The sequence below is a fragment of the Typha angustifolia genome, chromosome 2, assembly GCF_048772165.1.
Source record: "Typha angustifolia cultivar Huaian chromosome 2, ASM4877216v1, whole genome shotgun sequence".
NCBI classification, from domain to species: Eukaryota; Viridiplantae; Streptophyta; class Magnoliopsida; order Poales; family Typhaceae; genus Typha; species Typha angustifolia.
The window spans coordinates 6,882,650-6,901,652 of NC_133240.1; the positions used below are offsets into that span (position 1 = coordinate 6,882,650).

Genomic DNA, 19,003 nt, shown 5'->3' on the forward strand with positions numbered 1-19,003 from the left:
TGAGTTTTTACCGCTAGCAATTCCATTTCTCCATCAGCAATTTGCCCATTTTGTATATAATTAGATGATTTTCTCATAATGATAAGCTGAGATTTTTTGTAGACATAGGCAGAATGGAAAGTATTCCCCTATAAATAATACCAAAAACTAAGTTATCTATCTAATAAGTATCAAATCTTAGATCTAGCTCTTTAAAAAGAATTATATTTTTAGAGATAATTACACTTAATCCTCCTTAACAACACAGGTACACACTAAATTTTCTTTATATCCACATAGATCCTCTCAGGTTTCTTCTTTTAATTCTCTTAGTTCACAGATTTATACATACATAGAAAATAAAATTAAGAATTATATGTGAAAGATAATAATAATTTAGAGGGGCAACAAACGCGTACATGTCGACACACACCACCCAAAATGGCTGCCGCTGTGTGTGCTCGATGTTGCACTCCAACTTCCTCAACTTCTCGAATCATAGTGGGAAAAAAGAAAGATTAAAAAAAGAAGAAGAAGAAAACCCACTCCCCAAAGTCAACTCCTCTCCACTGCACCGAGTCAACCCCCTCCTCTAAACCCACCCATTTTCTTGTGCGCACTAGTGGTCAAACACCGGCACAAAAGGGTGTTTTTTTTTATATATTATCTTTAAGTTCTAAACTTATTTATAAAATTAGTTAGCAAGAATTTGCGAATAATTAGAGTTTTTTGTTGAACAAACTATCTCCCAAAGCGATTTCCTAGGCGTGGTTATATATTGTTGGGAGAATAAGTTGGATATTAAAAATATATGATGAGCATAGGTGGAATGGAGAGAACTTCAGAGAAGGTGTCAATCATGGCCAAACACTGAGTGTGGAGAACTTTTGAGAGAAAAGTGAGGAGGACTTTTTAAACCAACACCAACATTTTTAGTAAAACAAATAAACAAGAACTAAAAGTTTCCATTAGAATTTTACTTCTTCTTTTTTTTCTCTTGGGTATCACTATCTATGCCTCCTTTTTGGCTCTATTCTTAATATGATCCACTTTGGGTATATAATTATCTTTTTCCTTGCTATTTTGTGTGATCTTAATTTTTTTTACTATCGTCACTTTATCCGCTTATGCATACTGATGTATTGATTGCTTGTATCTCGCTGTTTCTATTGCACTAAAGTTTTAATTTTTTATTGATGTAATTTTGTGGTATATATTTGTCAAAAAAAAAATTTAAAAAAGAAATTCTCCTTATGAGTTATGATAAATCCGGCGTACGTTTTCTGTGAATCTATAGAGAATGATCTAGTTATTAAAGAAAAAAAAAACTCTATAAATCTATAAGAGAAGGCCGCCGAAAAACCTCCGGCATGGAGAATATTATTTTTTTTTTGTTATAAAAGATGAATTTTATATTAAGATATTAAGCTTGATTACGTAAGGCTTCGTTGTCGTCGGCGAGCATGATTTGCACCAACGGGGTAGGGAAAGGCCCTAGCCGGGTGCATAAAAAATCATCATATTTACAGGATGAAACTAACCGATCTGTCACTTTGTTTGCTTCTCGTTGTGTATATATATATTTCAAAGAGATACAATAGATAGGAGCCATCTACAGTCTTTCACAATAGGTGCGATCGTCCCGAATCTATTTCTTCCTCCACATGGTGTGGCCCTATGTCTCGATCATCGTAAGCCCTTCCTTTGGCTTCTACTTGTATGGTGGGTGTACTAGAACTAGTCCGACAGCCAATTACAGGTTGACCAACGAAGACTTGGTAGATTTTTCATACAGCCATTTGTGCATACGATCTGCTCCGTTTCTGATGGGACCGACTGTCTCCTGGAAAAGAGATCAAGCCACTTGCGTCACTGTGACGGACAAACACACCCAACAAATCTTGCTCTCATAAAATCAACTACTCCACTCAAGTCTTCTATCTTTTGCCTATCCATTTATTTTTACCTCAATCTCTCTCTCTCTACACTTCACCACTCTTTACTCCAGGAATGGCGAAACTTTCTTCTTCAAATCCTACTGTTCAGTTCCTAGCTCTGCTACAGTGGCTGCTCTTTGGGCTCTCTAATGGTAGCAATGTGAGTTTAGCTCATCTCCACCTTCTAGTTTCCTTTTTAATGACTATAATTGCTCCCTCTCAATGATTTAGTGAGGCTTGGTCTTCTGTTCTTGGCTTCTTGGTAGGTCTACATTGTATACATGGGGGAGAAAACCCATTTGGAGACAGAGTTGGTACAAGGACTGCATCACGGGATGCTCACAACTCTTCTTGGGAGGTCTCTTAAACTTCCCCTCTCTTCCTCTTTGATTTGAAGCATTTGGAGTAGTATTTGTTGAGATTAGGGCCTGTGGTGGTCTGGTTCTAGGGTTTTGTTTATGATTTTAAACAGAAATGGTGTCTTCTTTTATGTTAAGAAATGTATTGGCATTCAGTTATACTAATTGCATTTGGGTCTTGAAATTTTTGTTGGTTGTAGTGAAGAAGAGGCTAAATCATCAATTTTGTATAGCTACAAGCATGGGTTCTCGGGGTTTGCGGCCACGCTGACGAAATCGCAGGCTGCTCATCTTGCCAGTGTGTCCTCGAACTCTTTTAACGAATCTTGGATGGTGGCATCAAAGGTTATCTTTTTGTATTTTTGTAATTGATGGTTATTGTCGAATTATGGAATGCAGACTGGCCGGGAGTCGTTCGAGTTATTCCGAATCGGATTCTTGACTTGCACACCACTAGGAGTTGGAACTTTTTGCATTTGAATACGGAGCCTTGGAACGGGCTACTTTCGGTGAGTAGATCAGGTGATGAGTCGATCATTGGTGTGTTGGACACCGGTAAGTTCTTGCTGTATTATGCTCCATTGAGTTGTAAGTTTGGTAGAGGTGAATATTTGCTTGAAGATTGGTACATCGGATTATTTGTAGGCATATGGCCTGAATCTGAGAGCTTTAGAGATGATGATATGGGAGATGTTCCATCTCGTTGGAAAGGAAAATGTGTTGAAGGAGAGAAGTTTAATGTTTCGAATTGCAATAGGTTAGTGTTCTCCTTTTCCCTGCAGTGGTTTCTACAATTATGTTCACTTGTTGAAATTTGTAGATCATGCTGGTGAATTGTGGGATAGAATAAGAGTTTCTTTCCTCAATGCCCGAGCGTGCAACTAGATTTTGTCAAAACGAGAAAAAAAAAAATCTGATCTGCCAAAATAGTAGGTCTATGGGATCTTATAATTTGTTATTGTGTTGAAAAGCATGTTGATTCTAAGCTTTCTGAAATTATTATCCTTAAGATAGATCTCTAGGTTTGCATGTAAAATATTTTCCTATTTTGGCCACTCAGAGACTGAATCCTGTTTGAATGTAACCCTAACTCGTCTGTTGGATTCTGACACAATGAAATGAATTTATCCATTTGTATAGAGTGCTTAAGAAATGAATTTATTTGTCAATGAAGTATTTGAATTATCTCATACTGAGACCATACTTGCAGCAACATCTTTCCTAACTGAGAATATCACTTTTTCACCATCTCCATTACAGTAACAAGTGCAAGCTACTCTTCCTATGACCTTGAGTGCATAAGTAAGGACTCATTCATAGAAATGTTCCATATTTTTTACAGAAGTCTGTACATTCAGATTCAGTAGATAATCCTTTTTCCAAGGACTGTCGTTTAGAACTAGCAGTAAAACTTGCATAATTAAAAACTTACAGATGCCAAGGTAGTGACTCTAAGTTTCATGGTAGGGTTCTTTCTGCAGGAAAATAATCGGTGCACGCTGGTACATTAAAGGATATGAAGCTGAATATGGAAAATTGAATACAAGTGACATGTTTGAGTTCCTATCTGCCCGTGATGCAGTAGGACATGGTACACACACATCGTCCACTGCTGCCGGTGTTTCAGTAGCTAATGCGAGTTTTCTTGGACTTGCACATGGCTTAGCAAGAGGTGGAGCATCCAGGGCTAGATTAGCCATTTACAAAGTATGTTGGGCTACCGGTGATTGCAGCTCTGCAGACATTCTTGCTGCTTTTGATGATGCGATACATGATGGAGTTGATGTTCTCTCAGTGTCCTTGGGCCAAGCGCCTCCTCTTCCTGCTTATGTTGAGGATGTTTTGGCTATCGGTTCCTTTCATGTTGCAGCTAGAGGTATCACTGTGGTCTGTTCTGGAGGGAATTCTGGTCCTTACTCGCAGACGGTGATAAATACAGCTCCTTGGGTTATAACTGTTGGAGCAAGCACAATTGACCGGACTTTTCTTACGACAATCACCCTTGGCAACAACAATACTTTTGCGGTAAAATCTCATCCTCTTACACGTAGCATGATACCTGTTTAAAAGTATCAACGAAATATTGCTTTACTGTCCACAGCATCCTACCAACTTTGAATGATCAAACGATTCAAATCCATAGCATGCATTACTAGGTATTACATAAAGTTTCTTCTTTTCTTTTTTCTTTTCAATTTATCTACTTTGATTCAGTTTGAAATGTCAATATTAACATCATTTGTTACATTGTTCTATCGAGAATGCCTGAAAAATGTTGTTCATTTGATTTATGCATGATGATGTAAGTTCACCTTTTGGCCACATCAACAAGGTACTTCAAAAGTGAAGTAGCAAATACATGTTGTTCTGTGTGCAAAAGTGTCATCACATAGTTATACCCTCTTGTGGAAACCAAAAAAGAAAAATTAAGGGGAAGCTCTAACTGCGTGCTAGTTAGAATGACTATCATACTGCACAAAGTATGCTATATCAGGCAAACTTAGAATGCGCTGATATAACTTTCTTTGGAAGGAATCATAAATCTTCTTTTTGACTGTGGCTAACATAGTTAAAGCTTTATTTATTAATAAACCTGCAATTCTCTCTTACATCATTCATTGTGCATAGTTTTCTCATCACTCTAGCTAAAAATCAGGGTCAATCTCTGTATGTTGGAAAGCATCCGCATAGGACTTTTCGGATTGTTTTTGCCGAAGATATTGCCTCTAATGATGCAGAGGCTAGTGATGCAAGGTATCCTCTATTGCTATATTTTGGTGGCAAGGACGATTTATTATATTTAAGTTTGACGTCTTTACAGAAGTTGCACTGCAGGATCTCTTAATGCTACTTTAGCCAAAGGGAACGTGGTACTCTGTTTCCAAACAAGGAACCAAAGATCCGCTGCAGTTGCAGCAGAAACTGTTAGTAGATCTCATGGTGTTGGTATTATCTTTGCACAGTTCTTGACAAAAGACATGGCATTCTCATTTGACATTCCATGCATCCAAGTAGACTTTGAAATTGGAACTTCTATTCTGACTTACATTAGTAACACAAGGTATCTCTCAAAGTCCTATAATTCTTAGTATTTAGTTGCCAACTTCATGTTAGCAATTGAAGAGCTCTCCGCTAACCTTTTTTTTTCATACAGAAATCCAGTTGTTAAATTCAGCTCCATCAATACAGTTGTTGGCAAACTCATCGCCCCTGAAGTAGCATACTTCTCATCTCGAGGTCCAAGTTCTCTGTCTCCCTTTGTTTTGAAGGTGACACTCCTTATTAATGTTTGTTAATACCTAGATTCATTTCATTCATAGAAACCAAATAGCATGTTATCTATTGTTATGAAAGAATTATACTTCTCTCCGTTATATTCTAAGGTCGCTTCTTCAATCGGGTGTCTCTTCCTAATTTTCTGCAGCCCGACATTGCTGCACCTGGTGTGAACATTTTGGCCTCCTGGTCACCAGCTTCTGCCTTATCATACAGTATCGGGCCTGTTAATTTTAAGATTGATTCTGGAACCTCGATGTCATGTCCACACGTGTCAGCTATTGCGGCCCTTCTCAAATCAGTCCATCCTAAATGGAGCCCTGCTGCAATTAAATCTGCATTGATCACTACAGGTAAGATTCACCAAGATTTACTCTGCAAATTTCTATTGATTTGATGACATTCTTGATTTCTTTTGGTGTTGATTCCATATTATCTACTTATCTACAGCCTATGTAAAAGATGGATATGGTTTTGACATGGTAGCCGAGGGGGCTCCCTACAAGCAAGCAAACGCATTCGATCATGGCGGTGGTCATGTTGATCCAAACAAGGCTGTAGATCCTGGTCTTATATATGACATGGGTGTATCAGATTACATGCATTTCCTTTGCTCGATGGGATACAATAACTCTGCTATCAGCTCAATGACACAGCATACTACGGTCTGCAAAAGGACACCCAAGTCACAAAAAGACCTGAACCTCCCATCTATATCAATTCCTGATCTAAGAAAGACACTGACTGTATCAAGAACAGTTACAAATGTAGGTCCAACCATATCAGTGTACACTGCTTCTGTCGAAGATCCTCCTGGAGTTAGTGTGCTCGTCAAACCCTCAATCTTACAATTTAACGCAACTGTACAGAAGTTAGAATTCAAGGTGACATTTCGCTCTAAATTAAAAGTGCAAGGCAGATATACTTTTGGAAGTTTGACTTGGAAAAACAATAAACATTCGGTGAGGATTCCAATGGTAGTTCGCACAGTCATCAACGACTTATATACCGATGCATGATGGAAATGTGAGATTCTACCTCTTTGTTGTTTTCATTTTTGGCACAGATACTGTGTCTCTATAACTATTGCCCTCTGCACATTTGAGGAGAGAGTTATCTTGCAAGTGCTCTAAGAAAGTAATGGAACGCTTCTTTGTTGTACGTTTGTCATAATCTTTTTAAAATCTAGAGACAATCTATAACTTCTGCTCTCTTAATTAAGAACTTGTCACATATGCTAGGTGTTCACAAAGTGATGGCAATGATATATGCTTGTACCTTGGCATGGAAGAAGCTTCTTTGATATTTTGTATTAGATACCTTGTCATTGAAATCTTGATGTTCTGACACATCAAACATCCCATGCAACATATTGAATTTGGATATCTATCCGGGGCTTTTGTAATTTAATTGAATTTACTTTTAAATTTGTAACAATAAACTCTAGTGTATACTCCATATGTAAAATATTTATCAGCTATATATACACTTTGTTTTATATGCTAAATTAAAGAACTAAATACAATTAAATTGCAAAAGCTCCTTTCTGCTCTCTCTCTCTCTCTCTCTCTCTCTCTCTCTCTCTCTCTCTCTCTCTCTCTCTCTCTCTCTCTCTCTCTCTCTCTTTATGAATATATATATAAATTGGGCAAATAACAAAAGTATGCAGTTGAGATGGTTGTTCCTTTCATGGGCAGGTGGTCTTTAGTTACAACCTTTCTCTGCAAATTCTGAATATGGGAGACAGATATCTTATTATTTCTTTGAATTTTTCCACAAAAATTGATGGCATTTCACATAACTACTGACATTTTAATCTAAGTTTCTCTCCTATGATACTATGTTGAACCTTTCCTTTTCCCTGGTCCCTCTAGTGGCATTTCCATAGTAGCATAATTGGGGAAGTAGCTTAAAATTTATTTAGCAAGCGAACGAAAATCTACTAAATTTCCTCCCAAACATGTTATTCTTGTTTGCATGGTGCAATTTGGATCTTTAACTTTAACCAAAATCATGACTAAAGAGTAAAATTGAACAACTCATCCATGATCAATTAATCAATCAACAGAATAGTTTACATTGAGAACAAAAGCTATAGATAAGCATATAAACATGGTTCTGTACATGGATTGAAGTCATAATACAAGTCATGTAATGTTAATACACTCAATACAAGCTTAAGTTTGGGAGGCTATCCTATGTGTGCAGCAGCAGATTTCTTAAAAAACTTCTGCAATTTTGCTTGCTAGCACACGGTCCCTTCTTTCAACGTATCCAAATGGAAACCATCCAGCTTTACCGTTGCATTCACCTTCAGCCCAACCATCCTTCGATACCTGTAAAATTAACTTCAGATTAGTGGTTGTGAGAGGAGAAAAAATCAACCAGCAACTCTTTCAAATTTTGAGTTGATGAAACCTGCAAAGAAGATATACATATGTGATGGAAGTGTATACGGATAACTGAACAAATAAACAAGACAAAGCTTTTAGCATTAATATTCTCCAGTATATAATGACTAAGACATTAGATATTTCAATGGCTACAATTACTAAACAAGCATGACCTGTTTGGCACCCATTTGCTTGCCCTACAAATGATAGAGGGAAACTTAAAAGCTTCCTTAACCTTTTGATGTGGCAGCCATACCAAGAGTACATCCTTTGAGATATAAGACATCTTCCTCAAATTTATAATTATAAACTCTGAGGAACCCTGTTCATGAGCATATCAAAGAAGTTTATATTTTTGAACGTTTCATTTCATTCACTACTTAAACAATCTTCATCAATGATGTAAGGTTTGTATATTGGCAAAAGTGATCAAAATAATCTCTCATATGTGTAGGTAATTTGTAATGAGTATATTCACAAGTTGGAGGTCAGATGTATTACAAAAGAAGAGTGGCAGAATAAATTCACAAACAGTGTACGAAATGCAGTTGCAAATGTTCACAAATACAGATACCATGTTTTTGGTATTGCAGGAATTGCAGGAATTCGTATTGAAGTTCAAACAAGGTTTTTGGTGTCAGCAATACAGAGAGCTTTCTTGATGCATGCATTCAAATGAAGTTTGAACTTGATTCAAACGGACTCGAGAATTTAAACTTTAAGCCAGCACATTAATGTGACTTGATTGGCATCCAAATGCCGTCGTGAATCTCAACTTCTACATAAGATTTTGTGGAATTCTTTTTAAGAGATATTTTGCCTTATTTGACAAAGGTATTTAAAGGTCAATTAAACCTAACTCTAGTAGGCACACGTCATCATCTTTGAGAGACTTTGGAAGAACTTTATTGGCTTTACACGGAACATGGAAAAACCTCTATTTTCACACCTTTCATTCTCCAAATCGTGGAGGACTACGCCAAACATGGAAAAACCTCCTTTACTCAATGGATCTAATTATCCATATTGGAAAGCTAGGATGTGATCTATCCTAAAATTTGTTGATGAATGCGTTTGACTTTCTGTAGTTCATAGTTGTTCATTTCCTGCTATGATTATTAGCAAAAAGGACATTGAAAAAACCTCTAGATAATAGATAAGTGGTACAAAATAGATAATGATAACGCTGGTTGGAACAGTAATGCTATGAATGTCATCTTTAGGTGTGTTTAAACTTTAAACTTTAAACAAATACCACCTAGTTTAAACTTTAAACAAATTTGCATATGAAAAATCGCTAAGAATGCATAGGACATCCTTAAAACTGCCAATGAGGGTACCTCTATTGTTAAACTGTCCAAGCTTCCAAGATTTGTTACCAATTTCGGGACTCTTCACATGGAAGAGGATGAATCATTTAATGATTTCTATGCTAAGTGGACTGACATTGTAAATTCCACTTTTAACCTAGGTGAAATTATTACTGAGAACAAGATTGTCAAGAAAATTCTTAGATTTTTGTCTAAAAGGCTTCAAACGCAAGTTAGTGTTATCAAGAAAAGCAAGGATGTTGACTTTCTTAAAATAGTTGTTAACTTGAAAATCTTTGAAGTCTTTTACATCAACCAAAGAAGTTCAAAGGCATTGCCTTAACGACTATTAAGGATGACGATGATGAGTTTGATGAGTTGATCCTGATATGATGGCGTTGTTTATAAAGAATTTCAAAATTTTCTCAAGAATCCAAAGATTATTTCTGAAAATTAACACAAGAGTAAAATTTGTGACAAAAAAGGTACCACTGCACCTAGTTTTGGATCGAACAATCAAGGCTTCAAATCTAAGACAAAAGATTAAGATAATAAAGTTAAATGCTTTGACAGTCCAACATTTGGACATATAGCTCAAGAATATTTGAACCAACTTAAGAGGAAGATAAAGCTATGAAAGTTACTTAAGATGACTCGAATGAATCCGATAACAATGATTCTGAGACTAAACAAGGATATTTTTTAGCTTTTACTATCTTAATTGCATCTGTTGAATGTTCAGACAAGTCTTCGAGTGCTAGTGAACTAAATTTTGACACGTCAGATTCCGAAGATGAAACAAATATTCAACAAGCCGATGACAAACTATTTCCAGAATCCTACAAAATTATATATGAAACTCCTCACCAAATTAAAAGAAGTTAAAAGGAGAAACTTGATAACTCAAAACGAGAGCATGAATGGCTTGAAAAGAAAGTGGGTTTCCTGCAGGGAAAAAATAAACGGGATGAAATTGTGCTCATCACGAGCAAGAACAGGTTTAGACTTGGATATGCAGGCGATGCTTCAAATTCTAGAGTTGTATTTGTTTCTGCAGGTTACCAAGGGAATGAAGAAGGTTTCTTAAGTCACCATGGATAACAAGGATGCTGGATATATTTAAAAGTAGAAAGTAAATCATAATATTAATTAATCCACTAAGATACGACGACCAAGATTTGCTCCTACCTATTTCCATTGTGGCAAAGTAGGACATACTAGACCTCACTGTAACTTGCTGAAAAGAACTAAACATGCATTTATTTATGGTGTGAAAATTATGTATCTACTATAAAATCAGACCTTAGGTGCTATGTTGTTCATACTGCACTTAAAGCTTTAACTGCAAACATGTTGTATTTAGACAGCAGTAGTTCTAGGCACGTATCTGGGGATAGATCTTTCTTCATTTGTTTGGAAGATTATGAAGGGGGTGCTATTACTTTCAATGAGGAAAACTCTTCTAAAGTTATTTAGTAGAGGGACAATAAGCACCTCAGGTATCCCTAGATTAGAAAATGTCTGAATTAATCTATTGAGTGTTAGTCAAATCTGAGATAATCAATTTAAGGTTAGATTTTCTAGAAATGAATGTTTGATCATGAATCAATTTGGAAAGATTGTTATTCATGGAACTAGAACCTCCGATAATTGTTGCAGTGTTAGTTCTAATTCTGAAATATATATATATATATATGTTACATTAAAGGAAACTGATGGGCACCAGAACTCTACCTTCACTTAGGATCTTGGTCTTTACACCTTCAGTTATAGTAGTGATTTTCTTATTTTCAAAATTGAAAAGCTGACTATTGCTTTAGTGGTATTTAAAAGAGATTGATTATATAATTTAAGTATTTTATGTCTTTGAAAGTTTTTGAATTGGAGTTATTAAATGAATTTTGAGTTTCAATATATTATAAAGTTAGATAATTATTGTTAAGGCTTCATGTATCTCAAACCTATTGGGATACATGACTAGTCATGATTCCTATTTCGGGTTGTGGCAATTATAATGAGTAAGTTGAACTTCTTTTCAGGATTGCAAATCACTAAATTGGATAAACGGATATTCATCGCTTAATCCAAATATACTAGGAATTTAGTAACTAAGCTTGGTTTAGGATCTACAAAGATACCAAAACTCCTACGAGTACTAGCACAAAAATTGGACAACTTAGGAAAAAGCTTTGACCAATAGCTTTACAAAAGTATGGTAGATAGTTTGCTATATTTGAATGCAAGTAGAGGTGTCAAAATAAACGAGTGGCTCGGGCTCGAATCGGCTGGACATAAGTTGAGCCAAGCCTGAGCCTAAATTTGAAGCTCAAAATTAATTTCGAGCCGAGCCTAAGCTATATAGGCTCGGTATATAAACCAAGCACTATTGTCTATTCACACAACCTAAATCTCTATCTCTAAATTTTCCAATTCCTTACACTCGCTCATTCGCGCCTTCGAGTCCTCCTTAAGTCGTCGCCGCCACGTCATCCTCAAGCCGTCGCTGCCTAGTCCTCCTCAAGTCATCATCGTCATCGTCCTCCTCCTCAAGCCGCCCCCTCGTTGCCATCCTCCTCCTCCACGTCGGCAAGCCTCATCCTCCTCTTCCTTTGGCAAGCCGCAGTCACCTCCTCATCCGGCATCCTCGTCCTCCATCGGCAAACCACGCATCATCCCAATAGAGGAGAGCCTCATTGGCAAAAAAACTCCTAAAAAGAAGCAAGAAGTAGTCTACTCCAAACTAGGGCTGTCAAGCTCAACAAGCGACTTGGGCTCATCTCGATCAGAGCTGAGCTGAGCCCGAGCTGCTAGAGCCGGCTCAAAATTAATAGTGAGCCGAGCCTGAGCTAGAGCCAGCTCGCTTAGGCTCGGTATAAATTCCTGCCTCGTCCTCCGCCGCGGTGCACCTCATCCTCCTTCATCGGCTCGGGCTCAGATTGGCTGAAGCTCGAGTCCGGCTCGAGCTCAACTCGAGTTAAGTTGAGCCGAGCCTAAGCCCAATTGTAAGGCTCAAATTAATTTCGAGCCTTAGTCGAAGCCAGCTTGCTTAGGCTCAGCGTGGAGGATCTGCTATTTAGACTTGTGACTTGTTGATTTCTTTGGTCTTGATTGGATTTATGTGATGGTGGGTTTAGAGAAGCTGAAGAAGATCCTGGCGTCGGACTTCTTCACCACCGTCTGCTTCGCCGTCTCCTCCTCTAATAAAGCTCAGGCTCGGCTCAGGCTTAGTCTAAGCTGAGCCTAAACATTAAAGTAGGGCTCGAAATTAATTTCGAGCCAAACCTGAGCTAGAGCCAACTTGCTCAAGCTTGGCTCGTTTACACCCCTAAATGCAAGTAGGTCTGACATTAATTTTAGTGTAAGTGTCTGCTAGATATCAGTCTAACCATAAGAAATCACCAATTTGTTGTTAAGCACATCATAAAATAAAAGATACGAATCTAGGTTCAAAATAAAAATATATGAAAAAACATGAGCTTAGCCAAAAAAAATGTCATCAAGAATCAACCGAATGCACAAACTCCTAAAGAAGTTCTAAGATACTCAAATCTTTGAACATTTAAAGGCTTTGTGAACAAATAGTTGAGTTGATGATCCGTTTGAATGTGCTCCAAAACTTTCAACCAGTTCCTATATAAAGTGATAACGTATATCAATGTGCTTTGTACGTGAGTGTTGAACAAGATGTTTTGAGATATTTATTGCATTCATGTTATAACAATACGAAATCATTGTATATTAATCAATTGCATAATCCCTGACCATCTGATTCATCCAAAGCAATTGAGTACAACAACCTTTGTTTATAATATGCTTAACAACAAACATGTGTGATTCCCTAGGGTCATGTTTGTACACACTAACTTAAAGCCTAACCTTAATAGTCATCTATCACAATCTTTGATAGACTTTGGAAGAACTTCATCAACTTTAGATGGAACATAGAAAAATCTCAACTTTCACACTTTTGTTCTCCAAATAGTGGAGGACTACACCTCAAAGGTCAGTGAGGTGGTTAGATCAATCTCTAGAGTCACTCGAAAATGAAAACTGATCACAAGACGCAGCATGAGATCTAGTGAGCAAGACGATTTTAGATAAAGTCACGAGTATCGACAATTGTTTGTAAGTTGGTATTATAAATTGATATATTTTTATTAGTGAATAGTTTTGATCCGAGTTTGGATACGTGATTTTTTACTTGATTTGAGATTTTTCCATATAAGAACTCATGTGTTCATCTTTTCTTATTTATTCTTTATTAATTCACATTATTAACATAATAAGCAAATGTTCGGGAAGTCAAGCTAAGGGCATATAATTTTTCAAATGAAAAACAAAATCCCTATCCTCTACTGATGGCTCAATGCTTTTTGGTTAAAATACCATATGACCAGGGAAACAAAAGATCTGTTTCAAATCTCAAACACAACAACATGAACTCCCCATGAAACATCTTGAATATTATTAAGTTTATCATGATGAATAAAGAGAAACTGAGAAAAGAAAGGAAAAAATGATAAACTGCTACTGAGTCCAAATGAAGCATTGTTAGTTTGTTACCTTTCTTACAACAACGAAGTCCCCAATTAACAAGTTCAGTTCAACATCTGACTCAGCCTGATATGAATGCATGACCTTCAGAATGTAAAAACAGATGTAAGGATCAATAAGGCAAAGCTCAAACATAGTGGTCTTAATCCAGCATGACATTACAAGTTCAAACATATCAAAGCTAAATTTAAGTACCTCTCCCAAAAAGTATCCTACAGAATTGGTTGATTCATCAGCTGTCTCGGAAGAATATATACCATTGGCTTCCTCATATGAAGGAGGTTGTGAATTATGATCTTCTGTGAATGGGCTTGCAATTTCTTCGATTCTCTGCCGTGCTGAAACAATCTGTCAATCAAAGCTGACAGTGAGATAGAACAAGGGAGAACCAAGTGGTTTCATCATCCTTAAGATCATATTCTGACCACTTGCCTCTCCTTCAAGATGATCAAGTATGTGAAGAACTCTTTGATGGTAAGTGCGTTCTTTTTCAACCTTCATTAAGAAAGAATTTCTGAGCGTATGTCTTGCCAATAATTATCAATAATATGCGAAATATTAAGGCATATATGACAGATAAAAGGGGAATAAATTATACCATTGTTATGAGATGGTGCAAAGTTAATCTTTGTTGTTGAGCTTCAACAGCAGTCATTGCTGCTACAGCTTCTTTACCAAGAACTTGCATGTTTGATGTCAGCTCTAGAAGTTTTGCTTCAGCTGCTTCCAACTTCAAATTACTATCACCATTATCAGGGGTTTCCCTTACTTTCATTTGGCGCTTTGAAACTTCAATAGCCTGTAAATAGTGTTGCCATTCAAGAAGTGGAAATTAACATTATCTGAATGAATATTATCATCAGGCAATGATGCCTTAAACTATCAAAGTTCATGCAGCAGAGCAAGCGTTACTTCACTATATTGAATGAAATATATAATAGTTCCAGAAGAGGCAGATGATTGTAATGTATGCATTATTACCTGAGTTTCAGCTTCTTGATGCAATTTGTCATATCTTTGAGCCAGGTGGCGAGCATCCTCCAATGCGGCGCCTACTACCATAGCTCTTAATGGCTCTGCAACCTGGCAACTTGCAGATTTCAAACTATTAACCAATCAGCTCATCAACTTACAAGCAAAAAATAGAAAGGGGAGAAGGAAGGAGGACAATGTTTATACCATCAGCTATTAGTAAATTCAAAAATAAGAAGAACAAATTCAAATGATGATGTTAACGAACAAGAAGAGGATAGTAAGTTTATAGATGTCAAATGCACTGAACAAAAAGAACAGGAAAATACAAACTCCAACTGACAACAGAGAGTTGCATGGGATAGAACCAAAAAAGAAAGTCAGATAATGCAATGGCCCCACATCCTGAACACTTACAGAAAGTTGAATATCATGTCATTGATTTAATTAATGAGAATATGTACGTGGCATAATAAGCTCTCCTACCATAAGTAATTTGTACTCCAAAGATCTACCAAAAGGAAATTTACAGCAGGAAGTTACTTGAGATGTTGGAATAAAAAAATAAAAATCAGATATTTCTAGACCAAGAGTTGTGAGATTCCTAGATATATACATACTAGGATGTCAAATGGGACATTCCTTGTAAGAATAACTCAAGATGATTAACTTAACAACCTCAACCTCTTCAATAATGAAGGTAATGCTATGTAGAATCTATCCCCATATCTTGGGTTTGAGGGACCCTAGTGGCTGGTACATTAAAATGCTCTTCTGGTAAGTAGAAAGGAATATTAACACATATAAAGCATTATTGATGGATTAATTTGCTCTTAAGATCTGAACTTATAATCTCTTTCTCTTGGTTGAATGGTTGGAAAATGTATCAAACTCATTAACAGTGCACATAAATGTAGAAATTAGAATCAAGAATATGAGCCTAGTGAGGAGTATATATTAAGTAAAAGAAGATGAACAATACACAGGTTACAAATTTCCCAGAATAAATATCAGCACTACATTCAGTTGAGCATGGGGAGACATGCCTATATACATGGAAAAGAGAAAAAAAAAATCAGACCTGGGTACCAAGGGCTTTCAACAAATTCCCATGTTCCTTCTCCATTTGGGCATGAGCTTGTCCAAAGTTTAGTGCAGCTTTTGACAACACATTGCCACTTGTGCAGCTGTTTTCGCCACCATATTTCTTGCTCTCTTCTGATAGCTTGGTGCCTAAGGGAAATGTCTTTTAAATTCATGGATAACAAAGTTACCAATGAGAAGCAGCACCAGATTTATCTATACCGAGTTCAACTATCTTGGATCCAGTAACAATGTAGCCTTCCACGCCACGAACGATATCTCTTTGAAAACGCTGAAAGAAACAAATAGAAAGTTGAAATCAAAATTTTGATACATGAAAAACTTGCAAATAGACCGTCCTAAGATAGCTAACCTTTCCCGCACGTGTTGAAATGTAAAGCTTTTCTAGTTTTTTATGCTGTTTAAGATCTGCCTCATCAGGAAATCCATTATCAAAACCAGCATATCCACCACCTCCAAATTGCTTGAGAACAGCCTGTCATGGTATCAGCAAAATGATAAGACTGCCCTTTGGAACCACAACCACATACCAGAAGGTGTTCTTGCTAGAAAGAACAAAAATTAAGATATCTAGGATGCATGAATATTTCTATACCATATCAGATACTATATAGGAAACATACTCATCTATTAGAAAGTTCCTTTATGTATCCCAAAATTTTAAAATGAAATTAAATGCAGCTACAGTTCAAATACTTCTAGAAAATTTCAAACTTTTGAGAGTTAAATGATGTTTGTAATTGTAGAATTTATACTAGGTCATGCATTGACATAAATGGTGACATTGTGGGTAGGGGCAAAAATGGGTCGGATTTCCGACCCATTCGATTCCCTATGCAAGTTTTGCCGGATATGGGTTAATATTTTCCTATTAATCATAATATCTGAATTCATACCCCTATTCAAATGGTCTATGTAAATATGGATATGAGCTAAATATTAATATCTGAATCAATATTTGCATATCATTTAGTTTAAAATAATATGAAACTAAATTATATAAAAGACTTTCTTCTACATTCATAAATGAATACGGATTTATCCAATATCCGATCCACATCCATGGTTGTACTTAGTATATGGTAATAGAGATCTATCTGTATTCGAAGAAAAAAAAATAAAAACAGATATGATTTTACCACTTTCCAGTCAGTACCCGGATGCGGTTTCATCCCTACCTGTGGGACATAAATATCTATGAATTTGCAGAAGGCTCATATTAAGATTTCATGCCATGATATATATATTCTTTAATATGGTTATCGTTGTACGCAAGGTTTATCTTTCCCCCACAAGGAGGACATCCGGGTACACAATTCTGTAGCAAAAATCTAATTCCCAAGTATGCTTGGCATCAGAATTAATTGCTTACCCCTCATCAGCTGGGCATGCGACAAATAAAATTTTGCACTTGCACTCATATCATCAACCAAGCTCGGTCGGAAAACTTCAACGTCAGATCAAATCTCAATGGAAAGGTCAAGAAGCCGCCAAAAACAAGAAAGAAATGACAAACACAGCAAGCATTGCCCTAAACCCTAAAACCCAAACCCTAGCAAATCCAACAACCAACAGAGAGCAAGGAAATCTATCCAGATTGCCAATGTAGAAATAAACCTGAGGTTTAAGCGATCCCAAACAGGGATAATAACAATGTAGACAATCAAGTGCCGTGATCTATGTGAGATCAAAATAAGAACTGGTAACGAAATCGAAGAATGTGGAGAGAGAGAGAGAGAGAGGAGTAATGCCTGTTGCTGCTTGGCTACTTGCTCTCTGAGCTTGGTTGCTTGCTTCCTAATGGCGTCCATCCACGAGACGGAGCGGATCGAAATGGGCGGACGAAAAAATTTCGGAGGCGACAATCGAGGGGACTTTCCGCTTTCGTGGACAAATGGAAGAGGTTTTCAAATTAACAAAATATGTTTTGAAAAGTGCAACTAACACCCTACACTTTGACGATATTACAATAAACCACTATCTTTTTGTAATTTACAGATAGAGCCCTCTATTTACTAAATATTAAAAATACCGAATTAAACCTCCGAAATAGATAAATCAAAATATCGATTTAACCAAATAAAATCAAATCAAGCTTTTAAAATACTAAAATCACATTGGATCCAAAATTACTACTATCTAATCTCAAATGTCATATCTAATTTATAAATTAAAAATTATAAAACAGAGATGGCTTTATAAATATATAATGTAGTCAAAATATGAAATGTTAGTTATAATTTATTTTCAATATTTTTCAATGGAAGACGTGCAATGCACGTGAGGGATTAGGTGGGCCTTGTTAATTGGGCCCAAAGTAGACCACTTCGGCCCAAACCGATCGTTTACGGACTTTTGGCTGCGATTACCTCTCGAGCTTTGCCCTTTCTTTTTAGATTAATTACACTTAGAATTTCTCAACTATTATCTTTTGTTTTCACATATAGACTTCTCGATCTATTAAAAATATCTCAAATATCTCTTCACATAGGTTTCGATGATATTTTTATGAAATCACTTAAGTAGTTATATGATATGTTTAGCCTTATATTTATATTTTGATGGAAAAAGAGAAAAAATTTAGCATGCCAAAATTTTCTTACCTTCTCGAGAGGGTATTTTAGTCTTTTTCAACTCTTTTTTTGCCTACGGTGTCAGGGGTATATATGTCATAATAAAAATTTTATAATTGAAGTATAACCTTTAGGTTAAGATCCATTCCATCTTGTATCACTGACAAACGAGAACTCATATCAATAAGTCCAATACTCTCATGTTAGTAATGCTTTCAGTGGGGGGAAAAAGGAAACCCTTCTAACTAGTTCGAACCTTTATTTCACGATCATCTCTGTCAAATTATAAACCGACACCCATATCTGTATTATTTGTAGAATATTTAAAAAGTGTTTGTAGGTAAGGCTTTATTCTAATACTGCAACGAATTGGATTATGAATACTCATGAGATGTGGAGGAATATTTTATTCTTTGTATTAGCTTTCAGAATCTTCCAACCTATTCTCTCCAATAATTTGATTAAGATAAGCAAGAGGGGTGGGTCTAAACTCTAAAGTGAAAAAAAGAACAGTTGGAGATTACTGATTCGCGCTAATGTATCAAT

At 36.4% G+C, this 19,003-nt stretch overlaps 2 protein-coding genes across 2 annotated transcripts; one reads left to right on the forward strand and one right to left on the reverse strand.

The window, feature by feature from the left end:
* The first annotated feature begins 1,905 nt into the window (after window positions 1–1,905).
* Window positions 1,906–6,991, forward strand: LOC140768145 (subtilisin-like protease SBT3.5). Its single transcript, XM_073108285.1, has 11 exons — window positions 1,906–2,076; window positions 2,183–2,274; window positions 2,476–2,573; window positions 2,675–2,830; window positions 2,921–3,032; window positions 3,757–4,300; window positions 4,932–5,029; window positions 5,097–5,336; window positions 5,430–5,544; window positions 5,700–5,904; window positions 6,002–6,991. Exons 1-11 carry the CDS (start codon window positions 1,990–1,992, stop codon window positions 6,568–6,570), a joined length of 2,316 nt encoding a protein of 771 aa, XP_072964386.1. The 5' UTR covers window positions 1,906–1,989; the 3' UTR covers window positions 6,571–6,991.
* Window positions 6,992–7,589: 598 nt separating this feature from the next.
* LOC140768457 (SH3 domain-containing protein 2-like) lies at window positions 7,590–17,765 on the reverse strand. Its single transcript, XM_073108735.1, has 10 exons — window positions 17,636–17,765; window positions 16,237–16,359; window positions 16,086–16,155; window positions 15,862–16,013; window positions 14,790–14,891; window positions 14,407–14,607; window positions 14,241–14,303; window positions 14,004–14,156; window positions 13,818–13,892; window positions 7,590–7,887 (listed from the first exon to the last, which is right to left on the reverse strand). The coding sequence occupies exons 1-10, from the start codon at window positions 17,693–17,695 to the stop codon at window positions 7,771–7,773; spliced, it is 1,116 nt and encodes a 371-aa protein (XP_072964836.1). The 5' UTR covers window positions 17,696–17,765; the 3' UTR covers window positions 7,590–7,770.
* Window positions 17,766–19,003: the final 1,238 nt, after the last annotated feature.